Source organism: Megalops cyprinoides, chromosome 6, assembly GCF_013368585.1.
Source record: "Megalops cyprinoides isolate fMegCyp1 chromosome 6, fMegCyp1.pri, whole genome shotgun sequence".
NCBI classification, from domain to species: Eukaryota; Metazoa; Chordata; class Actinopteri; order Elopiformes; family Megalopidae; genus Megalops; species Megalops cyprinoides.
The window spans coordinates 1256997-1269737 of NC_050588.1; the positions used below are offsets into that span (position 1 = coordinate 1256997).

The following is a 12741-nucleotide window of genomic DNA, read 5'->3' on the forward strand; positions in this document are numbered from 1 at the left end:
TGATCAGATGTCTGCATTCCTTAACCAGTTCAAGCCTTGCTTGTCCAAATTGAATCATGTCTTCAGAAGGTATATACATAAATAAGACACTTAAAATTCGCATGCTGACATGTTACTTTCATTTTTATGAGTCACTGTCGGTCTCTGATCACATTGTAATTACTGCAGCTATCCTCTTTCAGACAGAGCGGGTGAAATCAATCAAATGGTTGACACACAGACTATTTATAAACCTTGTGGCTTTTCTGGAAAACGGTATGACATCATGGAAGTTACTGCCCAAAAGTGGCCATTTTGCTTTGTTTGTTTTGTTTTATTTTTCATTTGCTAACATCAAACAATACAGCCCAGAGTGAACTTAAGGGTGCTTACAAGGTACCTGGGGGTGACCAATCAGACGATTGTCACATCTTTCACAAGCACTGCAATACCAGCAAACCACAAGTAGTTGGAACCTGTATGAGGTCCGGGATATGCCCCAAGCTGCAGGTCTTAGAGTCGTGTTGGGCCAAAAGGGACCAGGCCTCTTGGTGAGGGAAAGGCTGCAGCAATGCCACCTTTGCCAACTCACAGTGCACAGCGTTACGGCTGCAGCTCCTCCAATCGACACAGAGATCAGGAGTTCCCCCCATACAACAGCGTGTGCAGACAGGGTTTGGTTAGGGGGGTGGGCGTTGGGGGGAGGTAGGGGGGAGAGCCGTGACAGAAATTGCAAGCGGCTTTCATGCATATTGCGTCTCACCATTGCTTTTCCTTTGAAGGACAAGCGTGGGTCGTGTCAGGAGAATTCGATAGCTCAAACCCACCCCCGTGTTTATCACTGCATTGAGGCTGACGCCCATCTCCCTTTGGCTATTATGGCTCCTACAGACATCTCTTGTCATCACCTCCCCACCTCTTTCTCACTGCAGCCCCCCCGCCTCCCAGTTTCTCCCCATCCTCTCTTATTGTTCCCATTTAGCACTGATAGCAGAGGACTGTAAGCACCCCACCTGGTGTTGAAGATAAGGCCATACCCAAAAAGAACACATGCCCAGATACAGGAGGGAAAAGGTGGTTGTGGTGGTGGGGTGGGGCAAGCAGGGGCTGATTCTTGCTGCCCCATTGGTCCAGAGAATGGAATTTAAGGAAACCCTATACTGTTGTCACATGACCTTGGGTGGGCAACAGTGCCTGCTGGAATGGGAGCTTGGAGAGAAGAGACAGATTAGGCTTTGGACGGGAAAAAAACGATTAGAGCAGAACCGGCAGGGGCAGTCTGATTCGGGAATCACACCCCTTCCCTCTAAGTCACAAACAAGTCAGATTTACCCAAATACTGTGGTGTAGAAGTAAGCAGCAGGGCTCATAACCCAGAAGTCAATCCACAGGTGAGTCACTGCTGCTGTACCCTTGTGCAAGGTCCTAAATTCAAATATTTGTCTCATCAAATATTCAGCTGCAAAATGGGTAAAATACAATAATGATAAGCCATATAAACCACTCTAGACACAAGCGTCTGCTCAGAAAAATGTAATCTACATAGCAAGGAGAGGGCTGTGTGAGTGCTCCAGCTGTGGACTGAAGAAGGCTGCGCTGTGATGTGGGTTGACTTGACACCTACGATAGCTGTCTTTGCTCTGCAGTTGCAGAGTTGCTGGCATGATTCCAACTCTTCCTCCCTGTTCTGGTGCATATCGTCAGGCTTTCTGTGCATTCCTCAGAGCTCAGGGCCTGGTGGGCATACAGCTGGTGCTGAGGCCCCGGGTCCATTCCAGGGGAGCCACTGGTGGCACACAGTTACACCCTAGCTGCTGGGGGACCATATGTCTGCATGTAGACCACAACACTTGTGATTTCAGAAGTTTATACAGGAAAGTAGGAATATTTAATTTAGTCTACTACCAGTTACAAACACACAAATAATTCCAAATGTTTAATTTTGTTCCTACTCTGAACTGTCAGGATGGACAGACAATGTTCAGCAAATAGATTGGAAATGATAACAACAATCATTTCATTCTTTGCAATCAAGACAATGGGAAGCAATTGCACTTTGGGTATATTGCACTTTGGGTAACTGCGCACAAGGTGACAAAGTATTTAACAAAAAATACAGCAGGAAAGGTTTCAATCTTTTTGTCCAATAATTTCTACTTCATTTTTTTGAAAACTGCAGTCAAGTACTGTAGAAAAGGCACCACACAAGCCATTTGCTAAAATTGAACAAAAAATTAATTTCATTCAAGGACTAAATAAAGCATTTGACTTTAAGAATATCTGGGACAAGTCATGACAGGAAATTAGTGACACTTCCAGTGTTTCATTCAAAAGATACAAAATAAAAACAGAATTATTTGCATAAAATATGTGCCATCATTATTTTTCCAAAACATTTACTAATACTTGTAACAAACTGGGACTTCGTGTTTATTGAAAATTTTAGGCTGCTAGCTGTATTGAATGTGTATTATTACATTATTAGTGATTGAGACTTTTTTATGGCCAACACCAGCTCTAAGCTAAACTAAAATGGCAAAAATTCTTTGGCCCCGGAGCTGAAAATTATGTTTCTGTGTGTTTGTGTGTGTTTAAAAATACTGTATATATACTATATATATACTTCAACTACTTACTACTTGGTGTTTTTTTTTTTAATTTAATTCTTTATTTGTTTAGATATACTTCTTTTAATACTCCATACATTCTAAGTAGGTTTATTCTTTCAGTTGCATTGTCCTCCTGCCTCTCTAAAATGCTCTCGGATGTTGACTGTTGCAAAGACAGCATGATGATGCAATCTGTACAGAATGAGAAGTTTTACATTTCAAAACTGCTACTGCCAGCCTTAACATATGGTGCAGAGTGTGGTCTTACACTAAGATATTGTCACTGTATTTCTCTGGTCTTGTCAGACAGTGCCCATCCCCATGATTATTTATCTTTCCCCCACACACCTCTCAATAGGCTAATAATAATACGGTTTGATGCAACGGTTATGAATTTTATACTCCTCAATTTATTATGTTTTTGTTTGCATATCGAAATACCTAACCTCATTAATTGCACTTTAACTACAATGAATTTCAATTAATAAATTGAAGAACATTAATTTGGCCTTTAAGTGTAGAATAGAATTCAAGAATCTCAAATTATATAATTATTGTTTTGTTAATAATAATAATAATAATAATAATAAAAACGGTAACTTTTGTTTTACAAATCTAAAATTTTTATTACAGCACTTGTATAACTCCTTAATAACATAAAAAGGCTCTTATTCTGCCCATTTTATGTTTTTAAACAGAACCTTTCATTATATTCATCTGGTAAAGATCTGTTAAAGAGTTGCACACAAAGGGACTAGTTAAATCATTATCCCCTATCTAGCTATCTGAAATGAATTAAGCCATTCAAATGTATGGGTAAAATATAATCTTATATATAAGTATCTTTGTACAATGGCTTTTAAATACATTTTATACTTTAATTACCTGACGTATTTCACTATAGTTTCCAGCCAGGCTAATTAAACCTCAACCAAATTAATATTATGCTGTTCAGAGCTTTGCTGACGTATCTGTTTGTTTGGATTCTTTTCATGATCATTTTTTTGGATAGATAAGGATAGATAAGGGGAGAACATTTGGGATAGATAAGGGGAGAAAGTACATAATGTCTGGAAAGAATAATATTCAATCTTAAAGTGAATTCACTTTACACTTTACTACAACATCATGGAAACAGATTTGGAACATGTTTAAGAATGAACAAAATTTCATGCAGCCTGTAGATTTTTCATGGCAAATATTATTGGGCATGCAAATAATCTACAGGCCATTACAATATTATTTTCATGGCTATTCTTTATATTGTGCTTATCCTGAGCAACCAATCCAAATCCAATTTTTAGCTGTTATCTACACTGTATGGACAAAGGTATTTGGCCACACTTGTTAATTATTGAATTCACGTGTTTCAATCAGACCCATTGCCACAGGTGTATAAAATCAAGCACCTAGCCATGCAGTCTCCATTTGCAAACATTTGTGATACAAAATGGGTCGTTCTGAAGAGCTCAGTGACTTCAAACGTGGTTCTGTGATAGGATGCCACCTTTGCTATAAGACAGTTTGTGAAATTCCATCCCTGCTGGATATTCCACAGTCAACTGTAAGTGATGTTATTAGAAAGTGGAAGTGTTTAGGAACAACAGCAACTCAGCCACGAAGCAGAAGACCACGTAAAATCACAGAGCGGGGTCAACGACTGCTAAGGCGCATGGTGCGTAAAAGTCACCAACGCTCTGCTGATTCCATAGCTGAAGAGTTCCGAAAGTCCACTGGCATTAATGTAAGCACAAAAACCGTGTGGCGGGAGCTTCATGGAATGTGCTGCATGCTGCTCGGCCATGGAATGCCAAGCGTCGGATGGAGTGGTGTAAAGCACACCGACACTGGACTGTGGAGCAGTGGAAACGTGTTCTGTGGAGTGACGAATCACGCTTCTCTGTTTGGCAGTCAGATGGGCGAATCTGGGTTTGGCGGATGCCAGGAGAACGTTACCTGCCTGATTGCATTGTGCCAACTGTGAAGTTTGGTGGAGGAGGGATAATGGTATGGGGCTGTTTTTCAGGGTTTGGGCTAGGCCCCTTATCTCTAGTGAAGGGCAATCTTAATGCTTCACCATACCAAGACATTTTGGACAATGCTATGCTTCCAACTTTGTGGCTACAGTTTGGGGAAGGCCCTTTTATATTCCAACATAACTGTGCCCCAGTGCACAAAGCAAGGACTATAAAGACATGGTTTGATGAGTTCGGTGTGGAAGAACTTGACTGGCCTGCACAGAGCCCTGACCTCAACCCTATCGTGCACCTTTGGGATGAACTGGAACAGAGATTGCGAGCCAGGCCTTCTCGTCCAACATCAGTGTCCGACCTCATAAATGCTCTACAGAATGAATGGGCACATATTCCCACAGAAGCACTCCAAAATCTTGTGGAAAGCCTTCCAAGAAGAGTGGAAGCTGTTATAGCTGCAAAAGGGAGACCAACTCCATATTAAAGTATATGTATGTCATTACAGTCCCTGTTGGTGTAATGGTCAGGTGTCCGAATACTTTTGTCCATATATTGTATCTATATAGCTAATACTTACTGATATAATTCAGGTTAAGTACCTTGCCCAAGGGTACAACAGCAGTGCTTCAGGGAATTGAACAAGCAACCCCTGAGTTACAAACCCTGCTCTTTCCTTCCTACTACACCAATGCCAATCCTTCCACTGCAACAGGTGAGTTGAGTAGAACTAATGAAAAACACAGGGCTTGTACTCAATGTAGGTGGGACATGGATGTAATGTGAATGGACTGACACTGGTGTGCTAGTCTTCTTCATGGTGCTCACAGTATTCCTGAGCACATAGGACATACAAAGAAGGATTATTCTGGATTCCACAAATCCACAGTCCTACCGTTCAGTGTTTGTGCAACACAGGGGAACTAGGTGAAATGGAAACCGGGTTTCACAGTGAGAAGACACGTAGAACTGCCTGACTGTCTGACTCTCTGTTGCATCAAATGGAAGCCTGGTATTATTGCTAGACTCTGCTAGACTCTGAATCATTTACTTAATGCATATGCTTTAGCCTTGCCTTTATGTTGTATGTAAGGTTCAAACAGTGTGTTGTGCACCTAAAAATACATCAATCAATACAGTTATTCATATTTGATTTACTTTTTCCATGGGATTACACAATAAATCAACAATATGAATGATAACTCTATTATTATTATCTTTGGTTTTATCTTATATTATTTTTCTTTGAATCCAGTATACTTTACCCTAAAAGAGGGTACAGTCAAAATAAGCAGGAATTAGGGCTGAGAATCTGAAAATCAAAAATTAGTTTTTGAAAAACATTACAGCTATTTTAAAATAATAAAGGCATAATAATCATAAACTCAATATAAAAATACATATAATCTATAAATCAACGATTACACATTGGGATTTAATTAAAATGTATTAAACAATGAGAAAGAGTGCACATAATCATCATCTGAACCGACCCAGATAGCAATATTATTATTTACAAAAAATTATGTCTCAAGTGAAAGACAACAATGGCTAGTTTTTTTTTATATTAAATGAATATTAATATGTTTTGTTGTTAATGATTAGTGTAGTAAGGTTATTGATACTTCACCTCTCAGTCTGAACCTCCCAGCTGAACTGCGTTAATCTAGAATGTTTTCATATTAATTTAGGGAAATCTTGTTCCAACCCATGCAAACTCCACTACACTGGAGACTGAGAGGGCCAGGCAGTGTGTGAACCACACCCAGAAACACCCTCAGCAAAATTAACAACAGAGAAGAAACACCATAGTGGTTTACATAATGCATTCCATTAGAATCACTGCAGATAAGATGGTCATGTCAAGGTAGTAAAGAGAGAAACAGAGATTACACACACCAAAAATCAGATTGCCTGAGAAAATTGTTTTTATTTTGTGTTTCTTTTTTAATGAAAAAGACAGAATGTAAGTGTCTTGTTTTCCCTGTGGCCTCACTCCAGAGTAGAAGGCTGTGGAAAGGCTATGTTTCAAGGGTGAGTCAATGTGATGAATTCAGAGCAGAAGGCATTTTACTCTGTGATCACCACAGGTGTTTTTTTTTTCAGCTGTTTGGTCACATTCTTTAGCTTTTTATTGGTTCTCGTGAGCCAGGTTCTGTTCAGTTTCTTTTCTGTTCATATGGCTGCACAAAATGGTTACCCTACGATTTCATATCCTGTGTTCAATACCTGAAGTCACCCTGATATGACCAGGTGATATGCACATGCTATTCGCTAATAAACTTATTAAAAGGTGGTTGTGAAATTATGTGTGACAAATATGACTAATGTACATTATCAAAACTGGAGAGAAGTCTTCACCAGGGTGAAAGTAGACAAAACATATGTCTGGCTCCCACGTGCACTGGCCACCATAAATTTTGCAATCATGTACACCATACACCAAAACACACGGAGACTGGCCATTTGTCATTTTGTGCACCTCAATCACATCTGACCGGTCATCTTTGCTAACAGCTGAGGTGGCGTGTAAGACACAGAGTGAGGGCAGTCCTGGATCACGTGGCTTGCAGGAAGCAGTCTCTCCCCCTCCCTCCAGCCATGCCCCTGTGTGGCCTCTGCCGTGAGGCTGTGTTTCCAGGAAAGGGGCCTACTCGACAGGCTGTGAGGCCTAGACAGGGAGGGACCCACTCATTCAGAAAAACAAAAACATGAAGGTGAAAGAGAGCAAGAGAGAAGGAGGTGGGGCAGAATGAGAGAGGGAGGGAGAGGAAGAGAGGGAGGGAAGAAGAGATAGTGAGGCGGGAAAACTCGCCCCTCTTACATAATCCATTTTACCCGCCCTTAGCTTTATCAAGAGCGAATTCTCGACCATCACATAAAAAAGTCTAATGTTTATGGCAGTGTAGCATACTGGTTAAGGAGTGGGACTTGTAACCAAGAGGTTGCTGCTTCAATTCCCTGCTGGGGCACTACTGTTGGGCAAGGTACTTAATCCACAACTGCCTCAATAAATATCCAGCTGTATTAATGGATAATGTAATGTAAAAAACTGTAACAGATATAAGTTGCTCCAGATAAGAGTGTGTGCTAAATGCCAATAATGTAATGTTTACATGCTGCTCCATAAGTGAACACTACACAAAATTGTTAAAAATCTGTCTTAGCTTTTTCCGTAAACCAAATGCAAGTGAGTTCAATTGCTTGTGTGCACAAATAACATAAGGCATTTACAAAAAGGTGTTTGCATGTTAGCACTCCTAGAGGATTTTGTGTAGTTTTGACAAAACCCAGTCAATGTCAATATACATTGTGCTTGCGCGTACAATCTTCTAACATAGGCGTTTACATGTTCAAAATTCATTTACGTCATGAACATATCCTAGAACAGGTATGTAATGCTTGAGGCTGTATACACACTGTAATAAACAGTCTCGAGTTTTGACTTCAGTCTAGTGTGCTCCCGTGTGGCAGACATATAAAGTGCTCCTGCACCAAATGGCTTCCGCGGAAATAAAAAATGCCCGGTCTTCCAAGCGTCGGTATATCTAGATGCTCCTCGGCTAAAACAGTATGGTATTCACTTAAGTTTGCCATTATCAGAGAGTTGCATGTTAATGGGAACGGAAATATTCAACCTAAAGAGAACGCCACGTCGTTGCTGACGGCTTTATTCGGGTAAACCGACAAAGCACAGACACCATATAAACGGTATAAATAGTGACACAAGCTAAGCGTTATAACTGACTAGCTGTATCTACTGCTGCAGCTTGACACTAATAGTGTCGTATCTGAAACAATGATAAAAGATTGCTTATAATGCCTAATACCCACAATGAATAATTCTACACATCATGATGACATTGCATTACTGTAATGTTGCGCCGACACCGCCCCGTCACGTGGTATAAAATATAACGATGCCGGAAAGAAGCGACTAGTTTATCCCAGACGGCGATCTGTTACCAGCAGTATTACCTGTGAGGGGAAGACAAAGCATCAGCAGGAACTGTAAAGGTAGATTCCTATGATTACTGTGAGAATTATACGTTGTTTCTTAAGGCGTACTACGCATAAATGTTTTAACGATCTAGAAAGCTGTCATTCAGGTCATTCATTTCAGTTTTCTAATGGCAGCTACCTTCAAGATGAACAAGCCAGTTGACTAGCTAGCTGTAAAGGCCACTCCAGGCTTTTAAAGATGCTCGTTGGAACAGAGTATTACTTGTGTGAAATAAAGTTGAGCAGAACATCTTTGTCATTTTGTTCTTTTCCGTGTCGAGGTATGCGCATTGTCATTTTATAATTAATCTGTATGACCGGGACATCTTTAACACATCTTTAACTTAACAGGTGACATCAATCTTGTGTTACGTTTTTCGTTAATCATAAGAATGTGAGTACAACTCAGTACATATTTCTTCGAAGCTAAAGATAGGGCGAGTTGCTCAGCATCCACGCGCATTCGCTTCTGGTCTCTAGGTTTTTATTTTAAATTCAACTCTTTACATAAATTCTGGGGCCTAGGCCGAATATTTGATGTAAATCTATATATATATATATATATATATATATATATATATATATATATATATATATTATATTTGATCTCATCTGGGCCCCGGTTGGTCTTTGTCAGAGGGCACAGTGTGCTCATCGTTAATTGATGTGGATTATGTAATTAATTCAATTAGCCAGCGTCCTAACATGTATTCTAACTGTCTCCTGTTACAGCCGTCATCATGGCTTCCAACAAAAACTGGTCCTCTTATGATGAAGGGAACGAATCCAAGTTCATGAGGAAGGCAAAGGAGTCTCCCTTCGTGCCGATAGGTAGGCACCGAACCTCACCTGTTTGTCACTTTGGCCCAAAATAGAGTTGAATTAGCTGCCTGTACGGTAGGTTTTTTACATTAGAATGTTTGCATCGGTCGTGAAGGTCTTTTCAAGGCTAACTGATATGATGTTGTTTGTGGAATGACTCATTTCATGAATTACCTTTTATTTACAGAACATACTTCCTCCTGGTTGTCACTCATCTTGCTGGCCTTTTATCTGTATCATATATGGACTTGGCATTGAGTTAATACGTTGTCTCCAAATTGTATGTCTTCCAGTCGTTGAGTCCTTCATTCAGCACTCCCCATTGCTCTGTGTGTGTAATGGAATGTTCCCAACTGTAACGGTCTCTTACAGGTATGGCTGGGTTTGTAGCAGTGGTCGCCTATGGCCTGATGAAGCTCAAAACACGGGGCGACACCAAAATGTCTGTGCATCTCATTCACATGCGAGTGGGGGCTCAGGGCTTTGTGGTTGGTGCCATGACACTGGGTAAGTTTGTGGATTATTCATATTTGTACTGTAACATGGGCAGGCAGGTAGTGTTCTGAAGTGTGGATGTCCCTTTTATTTGCATATCATCAGGGTTGGGAGGGTTACGTTTAATATGTATTCCACCACAGATTACAGAATACTTGCCCTAAAATGTAATTTGTAATGCATGCTGTTAGATTACTCAACGTAAATAATGTAATCTAAATACTTTGGATTACCTTCTCAACAGTTTTTAATTTTTAAAAGTGTGTAATTAAAAGTGTGAATGTGGCATATACTGGTTGGGTGATTCTCACGGACAATGTCCAAGTGATGTCAAAATCTTTTATAAGGACATGCACCAGTATAATTCTCATTACAGATATGTTTTATGATGAAGGAAAAAGACTAATTAAAAGGTCTATTTTACTGAACTTTTCACATTTAGACAAACAGGTGCATGAAATGATCACAACAGTACATTAAAATTATAGTTTTCAAAATATTTTAATATACTTTTAAATAAAATTTCTCTTATTACCGAAATACAGAAGCCATTTGAAGTACATTTTTTCAAATTATTTCTTTGTCAATTGCAAATTATTTCTAGTACATACATGGACAACATAAGTATGACACATATTTTGCTAAATGACCTAACTTAGTCACCTGTAAAGAAACCCACAGAAATATTTGATTTTTTTCCTTGCATAACGGTAATGAGAACCCCATTATTGAAGATGAGATTTTATGTTACGGTAATGTGAGATGTTATGTTACGGTAATGCGAATGCACTCAATTTCACCGGCAAAATAGAATTGTAAATGTTAATTCAAAAACTGTACATTACACAAAAACATGTTAGAACAGGCACGAGCCACCCTAAATACATTGTGAGTGAGAAAGGAGTAGCTTAACAATTTAATGTATAATATGCGTAGTGTAAAATTGTTGGAGTAATCGCAGTTTTGAACATGAAATTTCACTTGTTTTGTCACTGTATCTACTCGTTAGCTAGTTAGCTTTAATACTATACCTACTAGCCTACTAGCTAGCTGAATAGGTAATCCAGTGCAGCCAAACTATGTAAGATAGCTCGCTAGCGATCAATGTTATCTTAAATAATGAAAAAGAGAACTTACTTCAAGATGCTTCTTCAGGTTAGAGGTTGACTCTTTTGAAGCGGATAGCAGTTTGGTTGCTGGCAAACACAGTTTGCATTGTACTGTTATGTTGCGACCTTTGCCAAATTTGAAAGTAAAATGTATTTCCATGACATAAACGCGTTGCGCTGGTTGCTCTCTGTCTCACTCTCCATTCTACTGTCTTGTGAGTCAGGCAGGCTGCGCGCTTTTTTCTTTTTTTTTTTTCGTGAGGGGCATATGGGAGATACACCCCAGAGTTGCCTGTCGTTGGATAGATTTTCCAACTGAATAAACATTAAATGAAAAAATAAATGAAATTAAATGAAAAAAAAATCCAATGTAATCCCTTCAGTAATTTAAATATTTTTAAAATGTACCTGTAATTTGATTACCATCGATTTAAATGGTAACTGTAATGGACAGTTACTCATATTTTGTATTTTAAATACGCAATGCCATTACATGTGTTCCGTTACTCCCTAACCCTGCATACCATTGCATCTATAAAACAGAGGCCAGAATGGTGGGTCACATATTTCTTTGGTTTTAATCCTGAGTGTGTCTCATTTTACTTTCCATTCAAATGGAATTTGACTTACTGTTTCCACTACAGTATGTTTGATCTGCTGCAGTCATGCATTTGATAGCTTGTTCTGCATATATTGTTTGGATGTGGTAAGAAAAAGATTTTTTTGTACTTTTTTTGTAGTGTACTCAGTGTAGCCAGTGTTTGTTTAGGTTAGGGATGGTCTTTCCTATGGACATGGTTCTGGAAATTGCTACTTTTGTCCTAACATGCCTCATTCCTGTTCATTTCAGGTGTCATGTATTCCATGTATAGAGAATACCTGGCCCCAAAGGACCCTGGGAAGTAACTGACACAGTCTCCATTTCCAGAACCACTTCCTGGTTGTGGTACCTCCATTCCTCTCCCTGACCAAACCACTGATACCTTAGTTGCAAAGGCTTCTCTTTTTTCCAAAACTTGTAACCCTAGCCACCTCAGTAGATTATTTTGAGATTCTGCTGTTTGGGAGAAATCCAGGAATCCATTAAGTGCGCATGTTTTAATGTTGGTTTCGTTCCTCACGGAATACAGATAGACACAGACATTGCAAAGGTTGCATTAACATGCACAGGCACGGAAACAACTGCTGCTGCTTTCAGTGTTCGGTTGACAGGTTTCTGATTCTTTCGAATGATTCACACAAGAAGCTAAAGACAGCAAACACCATCACCATGTGGTTCTAGCCTGTGTGCCACCTCATATTGAGGTGATTTTATAAGTAAATACTGTTTTAGTCTGTAAGCAGTGTGAACATTAAACTGATATTTTTGTTAACTTAATATCTGAAAGCAAAATATGACAAAGTTTGGTCTTTTTATATAAATACAAGTAGTTTTCTATTTTCTTTTTTGGCATGAGTAGTCAGTCTTTACAAAAGTTTGGTTTTTGGCAACCATTATTAAAGAGTGGAAATGTCTCATTGGTACAGCTTGTTTAACCCTCTCGTGCATAATAAGCACAATCATGTACAGACAATAAAGTTATTCTCAAAACCATACAACCGTTCAATGTACTTTTTTCTATCCTGGCTTTCTTGAGACTCTTGTGCATTACATTACATTAGTGTCATTTAGCAGACGCTCTTCTCCAGAGCAACTTGAATAGGTCACAATTTTTACATGGTATCCATTTATACAGCTGGATATTTCTGGATTTC

The 12741-nt window shown here is 39.3% G+C and overlaps 1 protein-coding gene across 1 annotated transcript; it reads left to right on the top strand.

The window, feature by feature from the left end:
- Window positions 1-8490: 8490 nt before the first annotated feature.
- LOC118778666 (HIG1 domain family member 1A, mitochondrial-like) lies at window positions 8491-12665 on the top strand. Its single transcript, XM_036530282.1, has 4 exons — window positions 8491-8575; window positions 9293-9391; window positions 9755-9889; window positions 11837-12665. Exons 2-4 carry the CDS (start codon window positions 9301-9303, stop codon window positions 11890-11892), a joined length of 282 nt encoding a protein of 93 aa, XP_036386175.1. The 5' UTR covers window positions 8491-8575; window positions 9293-9300; the 3' UTR covers window positions 11893-12665.
- The last annotated feature ends 76 nt before the right edge of the window (window positions 12666-12741 follow it).